Genomic DNA, 18,477 nt, shown 5'->3' with positions numbered 1-18,477 from the left:
ATATGAAATAAGCATAAACATTTCATCTGAACTATTTAAGAAAATGTTAACTTCATTTAGATGCTTTCTAGCTTGTTCTGTAGTGAAAGGATGCATACTAAGATTACTTTAGAAAAAGAAACCAAAACAGAATAATTTCATTGTGAAAAACAGGCATCATTGTATTCTTGGCAGCTATTTACAGCATTCCTTATTATGCAAAGCCTTTATTACATTACATTACTGAGCATTATTTCAGTATGTATTAAATAGTCTCAGTTTTTGAAAGTTTATAGACTGTATCAAAGCACATCAAATCAACCAGAACATAGCTGTTTGCCATTCTACTTTCTCTACCACAACAATGCTATTTTAGACATTTCTTATTTTGACATTTCTAAATCTTCAGACAGTTTTCCTCTCCTGTATCTGAAATTGTGTTTAGTGCTGTATGGAGAAAGGTGTTAGTGATAAGATTTAAATTTACAATTTCAGAGGCTGATACACTTTATTTCATTGAGTAGAAACAGTTCCATTACGGAAAACACAAGCTGCCCTGATAATGTGTGCTCCAGCTGTGACTGTGAAGGTGAGAAGGCAGATTTATCTTCTTTTGCATTCAAGGCTTGATCCGACACCCGTTGGAAACATTGGAAAACATTTACATTTTTGTAAATATCCTTGATACTGAACCAATATTTTATTTTCTTTTAGTGATTCATGGAGATACAAACATGTTGGACAATTTTTTCCTTTAGATTCTTTTAAGATCAGACTTGAACTTTGGACTTGGTTAACAAATTGGGCCAGGGAACACTAACCTCCTTAGCAATCACTGTGGGTTTTCCTATTTAAAAAATCAGCCAGTATCTTTCCTGCATTCCAGCACCATTACCCTGGCAATTCTGGGAAGCGAAGCCAAACAGTAATAAAAAAAGGTATCTTACCTACCAGTCTGCCTCCATCACATGAATATTACTGGAGAAAAGGGCTCCTTCCTATTGTCTTTGGAGGCAATATGGCACCTTCCTTCCTTATGGTCTTCCCATTTCCATTGTTCAGCCACAAGTAGCACAACTGAGTAAGTCCTCTTCAGCAGATAAAGAGTCCTTACACCAGGATAGTTCAGCGTTCCCGCATGTATTTCCTGCTGCCAGTTTTATCTTGTTGTGCTGGTTTTGGCTGGGATAGAGTTAATTTTCTTCACAGTAGCTAGTATGGGACTATGGTTTGGATTTGTGCTGAAAACAGCATTGATAACACAGGGGTGTTTTAGCTACTGCTGAGCAGCGCTTACACAGAGTCAAGGCCTCTTCTGCCTCTCACCCCACCCCACCAGCGAGGAGGCCTGGGGTGCACAAGAAGGTGCGAAGGGACACAGCTGGGACAGTCGACCTCAACTGACCAAAGGGATATCCCATACCATATGATGTGATGCTCAGCAATAAAAGCTGGGGGAAGAAGAAGGAGGCGGAGGACATTCAGAGTGATGGCATTTTGTCTTCCCAAGTAACCGTTACGCACGATGGACCCCTGCTTTTCCAGAGATGGCTGAACACCTGCCTGCCGATGGGAAGTAGTGAATGAATTCCTTGTTTTGCTTTGCTTGCATGCACAGCTTTTGCTTTACCTATTAAACTGGCTTAATCTCAACCCCTGAGTTTTCTCACTTTTAGTCTTCTGATTCTCTCCCCCATCCCAGCAGGGGGAGTGACCGAGCAGCTGTGTGGTGCTTAGTTGCTGGCCGGGGTTAAACAACACTTCTCAATCTGTAAATTATCTGCCATGTTCAGCCTGAGAGGAATCAACCCACGGAAAAAGTTTTTATCAGGCCTGCATTTTGAGCCCTGGTTCAGCTTGGACTCAGTAAATAGGAGGCTTTTGGCAAATGAAAACTGCTACTGAAAGTTTCCTTGAGTAAAGCTGCAAGATTAAGCCCTCAACCTCCCAGCCTTCGCTTTGGAGCACTGATGAGCCAACTATGCCATGCCAGCTCCATCCTGTGTCCTCCTCCACAGCGGTGGTAGCTGCCAGCTCCTCCAGCCGCCCCAGCAGTGCCACAGCACCTCTCATCCCAATAGCCACGCGGTGCCAAGGCTGCGCTGGGGGACGGTTCTCTCACTGAGAGACCGGGGCCAGGGGAGCAGGAGGGGAAAAAGAGGGAAGTCTGTCAAAACTGGTGACAAAAGCAAAGCCAGACGATGAATCCAGATCAGTTTAGGAGAATTCAGATCAATTCAATGAATTTTATCCAGTACAAAACGTGTTGTTTGCTTGATACTTATCTCCATTTTTCTCTCATTTGCAAAGGGGTTTTTTTGTTTGTTTTTAGGATGGCTAGAAACTGCCAGATTTGAAGCATAAAGTCTCATTTTGGAAAGGTGGAAACGGCTTTTTTCAAAAGACACCTGTCGTCCGGCCGCCGCTGGCTGCGAAGCTCCCGACCTCGGGAAGGGCCTGAGGGCGGGGGCGGGCCGCGGCCCTGAGGCGTCCCGCGCTTTCCAGCTGAGGGAGCCGGCAGCCGCGCGCGGGCGGGGCGGGGCCGCTCAGGTGCGGCCGTTAGCGGGGCCGCTCAGGTGCGGCCGTTAGCGGGGCCGCTGAGCAAATAGCTGAGCTTGAACACCTGAAACCTGATTGTTCTAAAAAAGGTCTCGTGTTTTATGCACCACGTTCTCCCAGTCTATGAGCCTGTGCGCAGTGCTCTGATCGCCTCTGTGATCTGCTTGTCACCAGTGCCACCCGGCTCTGCCAGGTGCGCCCAATGGCAGACAACAGGCATTCTCAGCTTCTAGCTATGCATAAAGTTGCATGCAGCTTGCAGCACCAGCCTTCAGCTGAACTGTCAGGAAAAGGGTTATATTTCCTCCTAGTCTACTTAAGCTCAGTGGAGGCAATTTTCTTTTGTAGTATGCTTTTTAGTCTATCTATAGTTGCAAAAAAAATGACGTGAAATACCACATAATTAGTTCCTATGGCTTAGAGGACCACAAAGAAATAACTTCTACAAGGGCATAAAATAGTTCAATCACTTTGCTGTACAGATGGCTTTAACACAATGTAAGAGTTGTTGGAACTTCTCAAGATCCTTACGTTTCTTAATTTGTGATAGACACAGACTGGCAGGATTTATGCACTGAAAACCCCGGTACTCCCTCTGTGCTGAGTTGACAGGCAAGGCATCTGTACTTCACAGGCTGATCTGACGTGGGTGCAGTGGCTGATATTATTCCTGCAGTGCTGTGGGATTATTCTGACAACAATACAGGCTCCTCCTGCAGTTTTACAGAAGGGAACTCAATTCATGACCTTGTTGTACTTCCTTGTGCGTGGTTAATTACTGCAATACCTTGGAGACTGTTAAACCATTTCAGATCCTCCCCGACTCCCCAGCTAGTATTCGAGGAGTTAATGTGTTCCCTGCTACATCTCTGTGGCATTTACATTTATAAGGATCCAGCCATCAGCCTCAAACCCCATATTCTTCCATTGTCTCTCACAGCACACTGCTAATGTTAAACTAAGTTCATTAATGCATTTAATCTTTATTACAGCCGATCACAAGGATGCCACCATTGTGCAGAAACAAAGTTATCACAGAAAAAAATCTGAAAAACTATTATCCTTCTAGACTTTGAAAACTTCACTTGATATTGAAACAGGTAAAGCAACATTAATTCAGTCTCAAGTAAAGCACTCTATTCCATTAAAATTTCATTGATTTGCCACTGATACAAAATGAACCACCAAAGACATTGATAAAAAAGCTTTATAAAGGGATATGGCAAGTGATCATCAATTACTAAAGTGTAACTTGAAATGAATTTTAGCGCCGTGGGCAGGTGCAGTCACAGTATTACAAACAGAATGCTAGCCAGCAGGCAGGTTTCTCCTTGGCTGTTGTGAATTTGGTTCATTATTAATAGGTCTGGGGGAGGAGGAGAGGGGAAAAAAAAAAAAGCCCTGATCCCTCTTAATTTATCTGCAGACTGTGGCCCAAAGTAAAAGCATCCAAGCCTTTTCAAATCACCTTGACTGTCTCCTTGGCAGACAGAATATTTTTAGTCCATTGGATTTTGAACAACTTCCGAGAACAGATGGGTTAGCACTTCACGACTGTACGTGCGGTGCTGTAGAACAGAATGAATAAAAAATGACCCGGCTGTGAAATCCTTATTCCCCACTTACTTCTCGTTGACTTCAACAAATTGTCTAAATGTCTACTCACCAATAGGAAAAAGATGTCTGCAATGGTTTCAGAAAGCCTCCTTTTTTTTCTTTGCAAACTGACTCTTATCTAAGGAGGGGAAGGGAAAGTATTTTTTTTTCCTATCATGGAAATATTTCAAGGTTTCAAAAGTTTTCACGCTGTCTCCTGACCCCACGTCTCCTCAAATAACCAGTGATCTTTGACAGAGAAGCTGATACCACACTGACCTGGAACTCTCGATGAAGTCAACATTTGTAGTCCAGCTTAAGGTGAACAACTGGAGTCCAAGCTATTCATTTTTGCTACACGACAATGGCTATTCTGTGGGATGTTTTGCATTTGCATGCAACTGGTTCATTGCAAATGTTTCCATTTGGTATTTGAACACGTAGTCTGAACTTTGTATTTCTTAATTAGAGACCTTCATCCAGGAGGAGATTTCTGTTGTGATTAGTCACAATGACAACTTGGAAAATTAGATCCTTTTTCCTGCAAGAGTTCATAAATAGGCTGTCTTTTACATAACCATAGGGCTGATAGAATTAGCTTTTTTTCAGAGAAATTGGAATAGCAGACTTAATTTCCATTATGTTATTTATTATTCCATTTAAAATAATTATTTTTCAGTGCTGACACTTTTTAGTAGTCGAAATCATACTGTAAGGATCCAAGCATGTAACACAAAATATTCAAAATTGTGAAAAATATACATCAGTTCTTTTTTCTGAACTCACCCACCTTGCTAGCTTGATTTTTTTTTCTGGAGAAAACATTATCTGGGGTCTTATTTAAACCTTCATAAATTTATTTCAGTTGTCAAATCAGATATTTAATGGGCTTGACATTTTGAATAACTGTTCCCTGGGTATTTCCATTCTCCCTTAAAAAGGAACTAGCATTAAGGGATAGAATGGATACCTGATGAAATGTCAAAAACATTGAATACCCGTATTGACTTTGGAGCCTAATGCAGCACATTTTCTTTTAGGGCTGAATAAAAATAGAATTTTTTGTGTTAAATATTTGCACACTTTTCATATTTTCTGCAATTTAAAATGCCTTTAGATACTTTTAATCTTTTTTACTCTAAAACATTGAAAGAATTTAATGAAGGTTTGCATTTTGAAAATAAAACATTTCTCCATTAAAAAGTGTCAATGGAAGATCTTAGAATAGCTCAGTTTCTGATGGGCAGTCCTTATAAATAATTCTCATATTTATCAACTAATGATTGCCACATGAACTCCAGTGGATATTGTGGGGGCTCAGCACTGGAATTGGGTGAACATTTTCATCCCATAGAACAGTTTGCTCACGTGCACAGTTCTTTACTGTTTTGTTATTAATAAATGTAGTTAGGTTCCAATGTAGCACATAGCGTACTGAAATTCAAAATGAATGAACCAGCATGCTGTGACTACAGCACATAAAAGGTAACACAATACTGTCTAGCAGTCAGACCAGAACTGTATGCGTTTAGTCATCGCTCTTAGAAATTTTTATTTTTTTCTGGGATTCCCCGAGAGAAAATGTGAATGGTAAAAATGGTCATGAAACATATACCTTGATACACCTTCCATAAAGCTGGATTTGAATGACTTACTAAAAACATATTTCTCATTAGCATCAGGCTATCACAAGCAAGACGAGTTTGAGAACCAAGAACAAATCTAAGTGCAACAGGCTATCTTACTAATTGGAGAGCAGTGTTCAGTATACAGCTCTGAAATGATCTGCTATAATATTTAAGTCCATTATTAAGCTTAAACTCCTAGATGAGAAGACATTTTCTTGTTTACAATATTGACAGCATTTCCTACAGGAGAGTAGTATAACCGGGGATAGCTTTATTCTTCGTTGACTTTTTAAGTGCTATAAAAATTACATTGAGAAGTTCATTATGCTTTATGTGGTAAGCAGTGTTCAGCTTCTACATTTTCATATCCTGATAGTGATGCATAATACATTTTAAAATTCTCTGCCCCAAATATCATACAATAATGCATATTAACTCTTCTCTAAGACAAATATTTCTCATTTTCCTTTCAGGCAATCTACGTTCTATGGATTTGTGGAATAGGAAGTGCATTAAGATTGGCCATGTCTTCACATGCATTGACCATTAATGACAATTGTATAATTAAAAGAATTAACTTCTACCAAACAAGAATTTGCAATCAGTCCTAGCTCTAGCTCTACACACCTATATACAAAATATGTCTTTACCATGTTGTTGATCTACACTACTTCTGTACCGTTGCTGGGGCACTGTAATGTTACTTATTCAACTCCATTTGGGCCCTTTTCACACCCAGTATGAATACCTTCCTGATGCTGTTGCGTAAGGGAAAAGCAGTGATGACAGGTCTTAGCCTAGATCCTCTGATAAGCAAGAGAAACACTGCATCTCAGGAAATACTTAATTCAAGACTTTGCCTGCTGTTATATGTAAAATTATATTAAATAAGACAGTCCTACCTCCTCTCTTTTCTCTCCATTGCTCGTGAGTGTATGACCTTCTCCCACATACAGTTCTCATTAAAACTAAGAAAAGGGGAGAAATGGCAGCTAAACTTTAAAGGAGACATTAACACGCTAAGGGTTTTCTTTGCACATAGATCAAATGAACACAATTAGGACCAAACTAAATGTCCAATCTCTTCTGAAGTTATTTCTCCTCCATAAGAAAAATCACTTATTGATGCTTTATAAAACTACCATAAAATATGTTACCTTCATTTAAAACTACTGAAAGATATTCCAAGAGAAAAGAAACCAAACTCATTGAAGGCTCCAGCCTAGTAGAAAATTTGCATTAGCTATGGGTCATAATGTAAATATACAAGCTACAGGACTAATCACTAGCAGTAAACAAATATTTGAAGAGAAGGTTTTTCACAGCACTTGCATGGCAAGAAATTAGCTATAAAAATCAATTACGCATCATTATCATCAGACAGTACGTATCCAGAAGATTCATCTCAGGAAGCACAAATCAAACATCTGGTCAAGTGCAAACACCTCATTCCGCAATTGATAGCCCCACCAGGGACACATTATTACTTCACAAAGGTCACTAACCCTACCCTCTTGGGAAGGGAAAAAGGAATCTTAAAGCAAAGGCATAATAAAACAGAAAAGAAAGTCAGTCCTTGAAAATCATTGAAAAATAAACTCCAACCTGTAAATTATGAAAACAAATTTATTCATACAAAGGAAGAGAAAAATTTCTCCCACTGTGAACTACCACACTTCACCTGAGACCAGGTTTGTGTTGTGGCATTATGTAAAGAGAAGAATTTAGACTGCAGTGAAATGTCGCGTAACTCCATTAACGCTCTGTATTCAGGTCTGTGGAGCCTCGGGGAAAGAATGAGCAGAAGTGGATCCCTAGTTCATACAAAACTGAATTGTTTTACTGTAGTCGGTGTATTAATCTTGGCTCACTTCAGCAAAGAAATAGGTTTTATTAATTTGATTCAAAGTCATTGAAATCTAGTGGAAATTCTCAATCTGAATCTGGTCTTTGGAAACAGTTTCTACTCAGTAAGTCTGAAAATAATATCTGTTATAACTAAAATTTTTAGGTACCTCTTTCTTGAGGCAGGAGCTATCTTCTTTTGCTCGGTACTCATTCAGCACAATAGGGATTTAGTACTTAATAGCTGCCCTGGATTATTCTTTTATAAAACTAATATGTAAATACTCATACTACATAATTATTTCATTAGAATAATGATAAGAAGTAATAGACTGGCATCTACATTCTTCGAGTAGCCTTGAAAATCTCATCCATGATTGCTGTCAATTTCTTTGCTTGGTTTTTGTTCTCTTTTAGGGAAGAGAGCGGTATTAAATTGGAGATGTCTATGTAGAATAACAGATGAAAACAAAATTAGAAAGAACGGATGCATCTGTGGATCCAGGAAGAAGCAAGAATAACTCCTCAAGAGCTGCTTTTTCAAAGATACATGCAAACAAGCTTGGGACCTTGTGTGCCATAATTTATTGCTGTGAAACAGATACGAAGAAAAGTTCAATTCATTTAAAAGTTTAAAAGTTTTCCTTATTGCTGTAGCATTTGTCCTTATGAAACAGAATCACCATAATAGGTGTCTCAGTGTATTCCCGGTGGTCTCATTGACAAGAAATATTGACAGGAAATCTTATAATGAAAATCCTAACACGCATCTCTTACGACTCAACAGTAGCTACCACTAGAAAAACAGATCGGAAAGCAAGACTTGAAGGTCACTGTCTAATAGAATAAAGCTAGCCTTTCCAGACAATGAAACTGCAGCACTAAAAAGATTTTGTATACAGTGACGAACAGCTTCAGACAGCATTAAATGTAGAGGCAGACAGCGTGAAGCAGATGCAGCATTCAAGGCTGCAGTATGGACCAGCCCAACTCTTACAGACAGAGAGTGTAAAATCTAGCTCCAAGGTAGACTTAGCTCAAAGCTGAAATCTTGGAGACTTGCAGCGTGAAATGGAGGCAGCATTGCCCAGTCTTCTTCCCAGAGTAGCAAAAATCCAAAATGCTTTCAAAACAATGGGATAAGCACATTTTCCCCTTTCTTTTCTTCATTTTCCATAGTTACTCCTTCACTGCTTTCCTTTCTATTCCTGCTACTAACTGGTTACCTTTTCATAGTCCATTTATTTTCTGGAAAGCAACAAGAAGCATTTGTTAGCTTAGAAAATATCTCCACGCTTGTACTTCACCCACAGCCCTCAAAAGTATTGGCAGCAGCTGCACATCTCTACCAAGGAAAGCTTCTGTTCCTCTTAATTTCTGCTTGCTATGATCTCCTTTTGTTTCCTTCAAAATTTATCTTCAGTTAAGTTGCACTGCATTTTATTGCTGCTGCTTCTGGTTATGTATTGTTGAGTTTTTCTTTCCTGGTAACTCTATGAATTGGCTGGCTATTTTTCATTATTTCTGTGGGGCTATGGGGAAAAAAAAAAAAAGCAATTCCTTTACTTGAGAATTCTGACATTTATTAGCATAATAAAACTCTCAGATGAAATTGCAGTTTTCCAAGTAATTTCATTTGCAGGGGAACTTACAAGGGATTTATTTTAAAGCCAGGTAAAACCTAGAATGAGAAATGGATGGAACACAGACAGAAAAATTTAGAAAATTAGAAGTAGGAAATGTGCTCTGAAGTGAAAATGATGATGCCGTTGTGATGTTAATTACATCACAAGAGGACATAAGCTAAAGAGCTAGTATTTCCAAGTCTTCTTATCGGCTAAACAAAATGCAATCAGTTGCTGGGAAGTGTGTCACTAGAAATAAATAGCTGTATTATTATCAGTCTCTGAACGTGAATTCCTTATGGAACAAGTTCTTCAATATTCTCTCTATAAACATTCCCAAAATCGGGTACAATGGGTTGAGTGATATTCTGAAAACTTTGGAAATTAAATTGCATGTCTTCTTTTCCAGCATGCCTAGCACCTTTTACAAAGAGGAGGCATTTTATGCCTTCTTTTTTTTTTTTTTTTGGTTATTTTTTTTTTACAGTTCATAAAGGCAAAACACCAGTCTGCAAAGATGTTTAGGTGTCTAAATACCACCTTTATTACTCAGTACCACCTTTAGACTCCCAGTCCTACGCAGCCAGCTGCTGCTCTCTGGCCTCAGAGGTAAGTCTAGGGCTACCTATATTTTTTAACTTTAAAAGGTCCCTTTCTATCCTCCTTTAAAGTAGGGGCCCAGTTGTTCTGTGATGGAACAGCTGTGAATAACCTGAGGCTGAGGTGGTTCTTGAGATGCCTATATAGAAGGAGCAAGTGCAGAGCTAGTTTCTCAGAGGAAGCAGCTGGTAGATACTGGGGGTCTTTGGAGGAGGTAGATTGCACTTAGTGAATGTTCTATTGGAAAAAAACAATGTACTCTGTGATTATTTTAGAGTCCATATTTGAAGCACAGTGAATTACTCTGTGCTGAGCTCCACATTCTGGTAGCTGGATTCAATGTCTATGTATACCTGTACCAGTTGTATTCTGGTCCTGGATCACACATACCAGGCTTCTCATTTAATGGAGACTATAGATCCTACTAGAGGCCTACATAAGTGTTACTATGTTCAGAATTGCAGAGCTGTATTCCATTTCAAGAATCCAGCCCCTGGTGACCTGCACTCTTTAAAAAAATTCCAAGACCACTTGGGTATCTTGACCTTTTACCTAGCTGCCAAGTCACTTTGTTTCTCAAGGTATCAGACACATAGCTAGAGAATGTCCTACCTCTGTAAGCCTACTTGCTGCGAAAAGCCCAGCTGTCGTCTTACCTGAGCACTGTGCACTAAGAACAGCTGCTCCAGCTAATAAGCATTGCTTATTTGCTGTGCCCTGATTTGCTTTGTTATGAGGTGCTAACTGTAACTATTTAAAACCTCCTGAGTCAGTGTCCCAAGATACAGCAACTGTCCAGCTAAGTCTCCGTGGAAAGTTCATTAGAATTTTCTTTTCATGGGTCACAAACACTGATGGATTAAATCACACAAAAAGCAATGCTAACATAAGAAAATTTTCCTGAACAACAATGAAGTTTGTGTGCAAAAATCTGTACTTTAATATGAGCTAACTGGGGAATTAATTATGAAAAAATTGTTGCTATTATTACCACAGGTATTTATTATTATTGTAGCACCTTAAATGTATAGTGTGCTTTATAAGCTTGGACAAGACAAGTTTATTTTCCCAGACGAGTTTACCATCTAGGTCAGACAAAGTATAGAAGGTAACAGTGAGGAAGGAGAAATGACTATTTGAGCAGAGATGGATTTACATGGGGTTTGTGAGGGAAGTCTACACTGGGATTTGGAAGAGAACCACATAAGAAATCAGAGACTGCCCAAAGCAGCAGCACATAGAAATACACTCAGTGTGCCTTTCCTATGTGTTCAGAGATTCCCAGGAAAAAATTAACCATGGAGGTACAGTAACACATACAGATTGGTCCACTTTACGTCTCAAAATACACATCACATGAAAAAAGTACTGAGAAACTGTTTATTAAAGGCATGACTATGAGACTGACCAACAGGAACACAACTACTTCCCTCATGTCCCACTTCTCTCTTGAAACAAATCATAGAATCATAGAACCATTAAGGTTGGAAAAGACCTCTGAGATCATCGAGTCCAACCGTTAACCTAACTGCCAGGTCCACCTCTAAACCATGTCCTCAAGCACCACATCCACACGTTTTTTGAACACTTCCAGGGACTGTGATTGCACCACTTCCCTGGGCACTCTGTTCCAATGCCTAACCACTCTCTCCACGAAGACATTTTTCCTAATACCTAATCTAAACCTCCCCTGGCACAACTTGAGACCCTTTCCTCTCGTCCTGTTGCTTGCTACCTGAGAGAAGAGACCAACCCCCACCTTGCTACAACCTCCTTTCAGGTAGTTTTAGAAAGCGATAAGGTCACCCCTGAGCCTCCTCTTCTCCAAATTAAACAACCCCAGCTCCCTCAGCCGTTCCTCATAAGGCTTGTGCTCTAGACCCTTCACCAGTTTCGTTGGACATGCTCCAGCACCTCAATGTCTTTCTTGTAGTGGGGGGTACACAGCTGTGCAGTGCAAAACTGTCACAACCCTGTTATTTGAAATACTGCCCTACAAAATGAATATTTGGAGCTGAAAAGAACACTTTTTACCCAGCAGTTTCTACCTGGCCATTCATGGGAACAGAGCAAGGAGCACAGGAAGGTAATAGTAACAGTTCTGCAACTCTTTCACTCCATTTCCTGAATTGGCTGCCTCAGTAGTATCCAGCTTACCAGTGAAAACGCAGGACTACATCTATACCATGTGACAGCCCAGAGTGCATGGACTGCTTAGACACATTTCAGGAGGGCAAATTAACTACTGTGATGAGATCTTTTTATAGTCCAAACACTAAGCAACTGCTCCATAGGTCTAGCCTACAGGTCTATTTTCACGGGGTTTAATATGTGTAACAAATGGATCAAGAACACATTGCGTGCATCTTTTCTTTTTAAACATGAAATAGCGCGATGATAATGTAATTAGTTGTACCTTTTCTATGGATAAATATACCACCCCCACTCTCACTCATAGCTCAGCTAAGGAAAATATCTTGTCCTATAGCAAAGTAAAGCTAGGAACCAGCATGTGTCTTGCACATCAGAAAGCAGAAAACATGACAAGGCCAGTGAGAGGAGTTGTGGTTGCTGCAAATCAAACTGCTTTCATTAGAATAACTAGTTTAGAATAAACTGACCACTTCCTGTACAGGAATAAAATTCTTTCCAAGGCTGTTGGACTGCATGAAATTGTAAATAAAATGTGAATGACCTTATTCTGTCTCGGCTGTGGTGAACTTTGTAGGCCTGAATTCAAAAGCACAGTAGCAAGTTTCCAGCTACACCTAACCATTTAAGCAATCACAAACTGCAAAAGGACATTTTAAGGCTGCTTCTCTTGTTATCCAAAGTGCACCACTGAGTAATGAGACTGTCAACAGAAACTGACAAACCTTGCTTTGGAAAAAATAATCTGTTCACCAATATTGGTACTTCATACAACACTCTATGAATAGTTCCCACCCATACTTCTTGCTGCATTTTGCATTTTCAATCTCAGACATTAAGGAAATGAAGATGGGAACTTAGCGTTCAGTGCAATTGGCCACAACCGCTTGAAAAATTTCTGGGAATAGTCCTCATTTGTAATTTGCCAGTAATTTCTCACCTTTAAAAATGTTAGCAATATGAATGATGATATAATTCAGATGCAAAACAGAAATAGTTTGGGCCTTCTAATGAGGATACTTTTTGGCCAGAAGACCAGTGGCTTTGGAAGTTTGTTAACTACCTTTCAGTGTTTATGTTTGTAGCTATCTATTACTCCAGCTATCCAGAATGCATTCCTGTTAGTCCTGGATCAGTTATTCAAATAAAGGGCTGTAGTCTGGTGGATTCTTCTGCTGTCCACATGGCTCCAGTAGTAGCTCCCCGCCTGAGGATGTTATGATTTCTTCCTAGAAAGATAAAAACAATCAAAATATCATTCATAGATGGCCAAGCCTTTCCTTGTCTTCTAAGAAAAGTAACTGATAGTAATAAAGACCATCACCCCACTGTAACTGGTAACCGATTATCAATAAACGTTTGATAAAATAAGCACAGACCAGCAAAGGGATCCTATCAACTATTCATTTTCTTCTTGTTTATCTCGTACTTATGCCAGTAGTAACTTGTGCTAGTAGCAAACACTGAAATCAAACAGTTGGTGTACAAAAAAGGCTGTGATTGGTAATACCTGTAAGTTGCTACGCTACTTAAGAAAAACAGCTACAGATGCCCATAAAGGATGTTCTCAAGGGTTAATTTAACAGACATATGCCAGTCTTAAGCTACTTCCATAGTCATTGGGATGAAAGAAGCTTCCCCAGGCAGATTGAGCAAGAGCTCAATGTTGAGTGCTCACACATAACAGACACAGCTTTCTGACTGATTACAGAGAGGTGAAAGACATTAACCTTGCTAGGGTAAAGACAGTCTTTACAAATAGCACCTATTCTCATTAATTAAATACCCACATGCCAAGTCTCTCATTCCAGTAATTGATTACCAAGATGAATACAAAAAAACTTACTGGAAAAGTAGAGAACTTGGTCTTTGCACTTATTCCTAGAGTAATGATAATTCATTTTTATTTCTGTAGAAGTTTAAGATTTATAGATGCACCAAAATGAGCCAGAATCCAGAATTATATTGACTAAAATAGCAATGCTTCATCTGAAAGTTTAAACCCAAGTTATGGAGATACATACATGGGCCTAACATTTTCAAAACTTATCTAGTTTCTATTGAAATTCAATGGAAATTTTGTGCCTGATTTCCTCAGAACACATGCAGGCTCCCAGTTGTGGTTCCTTCCCAATCACTACATCAGACTGAAAATAAGTTCAGAAAGTTACTACTCAAATTAAATGCTTTTGAGAAGGTTATGAGGAAGTAAATACAAAGATTTAGCAATGATCTTGGATATGTTATTGCTGTTTTCCACATACTATTTAAATGCAAATAGTAACAAGAGAAAACACACACTCACACCCTCTTCTGTAAGAAATTTGTTCTTCCAGCTAATGGTTACCACTCCCTTGTATCCGTCAGCTGAGTTGCTTGAGTGACCTCTTCTTAATTTTTTAAAATCAAAATGAAGCAGTTTTAGATGAGTAAGTATAAGCAACTAAAAAAGTAGTTATGCCAGTTATGCCAGCCCTGCTCATTTTGGTGGGAAGTGAAAAGGATCCTCAAAGAGAAGTCCATGAAACTTTTGGGGTGGGGAAGTATCCTCTTGCCAAAAATAGTCCTAAGGAAGCAGCAACTTTTCCAAACAATACAGCAACAGCTGCAAGAGAAAGTGTGCCGCAGTGCAACCATTTACATAAGGATTGCACAGTTGGTTACCAGAAGGCTTTGGGACACTTGACAATGTACTTCACCAGAAAGGGCAGGCAGAAAAGCTTCAAAGAAAACCATATGAGGAGACAGGATAAGATGCCTCCTGAAGTGATTGCCAAAGAGACCAGTTTTAATATAGCCATTAAGCTAGACAGTTAAAAGAGAATTGTGTGGTGACATTAAAGCTGAACCAGTTTCTCTGAGAGGCTTACTACAGGGGGAGCTATTAACTATTATCAGGGGACACCTAAGAAAACTTTTTTCTTTTTTTAAATGTCAGGAACTAAAAGCCATTCCACTTCTGACAAGCGCCCTGCTGCTGTCTGTAAATAGATGTGTTTCTAGTACAGTGATTGCCTAGGATGAGCTGTGATGAAAATATAGGAACATAGCTGGAGCAGAGATGGTTGGAATTGGTTGTCACCATCACCCCGCTCCAGGAGCACAGGGGATACTACTTTAGCCAGAGCTCCTACATCCAATACCTGACAATCTGCATTTGAGGTGTTGTATGTGTGCTTTTCCTTCCCTCACAAGGCCCTGGTTAGACTCTTCCCAGTTGTACTGGGTATGGCTGGGATGGAGTTAAATTTCTTCACAGCAGTCTGTATGGTGGTGCGTTTTGAATTTGTGGCTAAAACAGTGTTGATGACACAGGAATGTTTTGGCTATTGCTGATCAGTGCTTGCACAGCATCAAGGCTTTCTCTTCTTCCCACTCAGACCCTGCTGGCAGTGAGTAGGCTGGGGATAAGCGAGAAGTTGGGAGGGGACACAGCCCAGTTGGTTGACCCAAACAGGGCAAAAGGACATTCCATACCATATAATGTCATGCTTAGCAATAAAAACTGGGATAGAGGAAGAAGGGTGTGGTGGGTTTTGGCTTCCAAGGTGGCCATTGAGAGAGGGAATCACATCACATTAGGGCAGGAGGTGTTTTTTGGTCAAATGTGACACCTGCTATCCTCCCATATGGAAATATAATGTCATAGTGATCTGTGGGGCACACTAAGGCAAACCTCATTTGTCTTAACTTTTTATTTGATCTTAAAATAAAGCCACCTCTGTGTGCACACATGCCAGTAGCTAAGATGGGAGAAAGAAGGTGAGGGAGAGGAGGCCAACCAAAATCTAACTTTCAAAACAAATTAATAATTTTCAGTGGACCTGAATGAGTTTGGGATTTTCTGCCCTTGATTTTTTTTCTTTGTTTGGGAACTTAAAAATCCTGTTTAGGAAGTGAACAACTATGTTTTTATGAAGGATAGCACATTATGATCTCTGTTCCTTCATGTAATGTACATTCTGAGAAACTCAACTTCTTTTTGTTAAACCAATAAAATCCAAAATAATTGACTTCTACTGTACTGCTAATAACAACTGAAATGTAAGGATTATAGCTGGAAGAATAGTGTGCAGGTTTGACCGAAGAGATGTTGCAAACTAGCTGAAATAAAAGAAAGGTTTTAAAGAAAAGGGAAATTAGAAGAAAAATAATCTCTGCTTAGTATCTGTGAGGCTGAATACTGAAAAAGTTAAAAGCTGTGAAGAAAAGGAGGAGCAAAAAATTAACAGAATTAGTTTGAGACAAGAGTGAGAAAAGGATAAAAAAGGAAAGGGAACTAGAAAAGTGAGGATGAAGAGAAATTGTAAGGGTGGCTAAGAAAAGAGCAGAATTAAAACTGATGAAGATGGGGAGAGACGCAAGATGATGAGAGATGTAAGATGATGAAAACAACCTATGCTATCTGAAACAGTGCTACTCTTTAGTCACAGCCTGGCAACAAGAAACACATGTTAGAGGCAAAGTAATTCAAACCCATCTAAAGTCAAAGATGAGTAGTAAATTACTCTTGTAAGATTGTTTTGGATAATAAAGAATGGCCCTTAGCACATCCCTAGAAGAGAACCCCTCTGTGTTCCTTTCTTTACTGCAGGGCCCCACTCCTTTGCTTTTGCACGTTAGAGCCCTCACATCAAAGGTCAAAAAATGCTGAAATTTCATTGAAAGACCTTTCTATGGTATTTCCAATCCAATTTTGCACAGCAAAGAGGCTCAAAAAGTGTTATCTCTGTCAGCCCTTATTAGTCCATTTTTAGCCCAGGAGAGCTCGCAGTGCGTAAGAATCTGCTTAGAAGGGAACACAAATACATGCTGAAGCAATTGAAAGAAAGGGAAAAGCCTTCTGATTCACTGCAACAAAAGACACAAACTATAAATGTTAAAGCTAGGCTTACTGTAGAATATATACGTGTATTCTTTTCCCCACTATGGTTGCTTCTACTTTCCAGTGTGGTTTCAAATTACATGGTTCCTCTTTAAATTATTAATCCATTCTACTCAGCTATTGATCTCTACCTAGCAAGTGTTACCTTGTGAAAATCAATAAGATCTGTCAGTGTTGCATGTCGGTTTGGATCTACACCCAAGAAGCTGTAGAAATCCCCCGAAGCATCAACCAGGAAGTGTTTGAACCCACTTTGCTGGCGATAAGACAACGCATAACCCCAGATTTTCTCACTGACTCGCACCAGGAATGTTCCTTCAGATTTATTCATCAATAACTCTTCTGCCTCTTGGCGGCTGATAATACCTGGCAAGAAAAAAACCCACACGCTTATGCAGATAACAGGTCTGTCAGAGTAAATGAAATGCAACAAATACAGAGCAGAAGTGAAATTAAAATGGCATAACTTCTCAAAATTGAAATGTTTATAGGAGGAGTTAGAGCTATGGAGACAACGTTTATGCTATTTGCTTCTGAAGGATAGCTGTAAGAGTTTTGATGGAGTCTGGTGGGATATGCTTTTTAACTAACTGATTAAGAATTGCTTTTTCCCATCCTTAGTGCTTTTTCAAAGGAAATGCATAAACGCAACTGGCCTATCAGACCAGCAAATTCTGTACAAGTGATCATTTAGCAGACTAGTGTGGTTTGGCATCGCAATTTGAATTTGCAATACGTTGCTGATATTTGCAATTGTATTGCAGTACTTCTGACTGTGTTGCCTTACAACTGTTTTATAGGTCCTAAAGAAGGAACACAAAGCACGTGCCAGGAGAAAAAGCATTTGTCTGCTTTTGTACATCCATACACACACACATCCATAGATGCATATAGATAAATTGGAGCACAAAGAAATCAAATCCTGCCACTAACAGAGCTGCTAACAGAGATGGGTATGTTAGATTACTTATTCACAGGCTTGCATTTTTAGGGAACATTGTCACAGAGGAAAATGAGATCAAAAGAAAAAACAAACAAACAAACAAAAACAAACGAACAAACAAACAAAAAAAACCCCCAGTCCTTTCTTTCTGGGACATTTCAGGCTTAATATCAGAGTAATAGTCTCCTCTAGTTAAAACCCGTAACCATGAACTAAACAGAGTACCAACACAACGAAAAGACTGAATACTGTATTTGCTGACCAGAAGTGAGCTAGTCTTTACAATTCATAATGAACAATAATGAGTTATGCACCTTGCTCTGGGACAAGAGAAGACAAAATTAGCTGGGGTTTCTTGCAGTACATAACTGTCATCCTCTGGTCATTTTGTCTATGAGCCAACTTACCTCTCTGGACAAACGCAATCAGGGAACAAATTCTCTCCCCATATGCTGGTCACGAAGCAGTTGTTTATAGGTGAATTAATTCCTTTGCTATATGACAAACTTTATTTGTCAGGGCAAAAGAAGGATCAAAAATTCAGATTTTCAGAGTAAGCAAGGGGTAAAGTTTAACAGCAGTAGAGTGTTCAAGAACTTTCCCATTTTAATCTTCAGTGTTGGAAAAATCTTCCTCTCTCTTTTTTCTTTCTGATCCTAGGACAAA

At 39.4% G+C, this 18,477-nt stretch overlaps 1 protein-coding gene across 1 annotated transcript in view; it reads right to left on the bottom strand.

The window, feature by feature from the left end:
• Positions 1–13,119: 13,119 nt before the first annotated feature.
• SH2D4B (SH2 domain containing 4B) overlaps positions 13,120–18,477 on the bottom strand; it is a gene marked incomplete at both ends in the record, with an annotated part of 69,527 nt that continues 64,169 nt past the window's right edge. The window contains 2 exons of the mRNA XM_082308119.1: positions 13,120–13,212; positions 17,014–17,234. Of these exons, the coding sequence (XP_082164245.1) occupies positions 13,120–13,212; positions 17,014–17,234 (314 nt within the window). The remainder of the gene's footprint in view (positions 13,213–17,013; positions 17,235–18,477) is intronic.

This window comes from Platalea leucorodia, assembly GCF_965183815.1.
Source record: "Platalea leucorodia genome assembly, chromosome: 4".
Lineage (NCBI taxonomy): Eukaryota > Metazoa > Chordata > Aves > Pelecaniformes > Threskiornithidae > Platalea > Platalea leucorodia.
The sequence above is the reverse complement of the archived record's forward strand: the minus strand, read 5'-3'. Positions and strand labels throughout refer to the sequence as shown.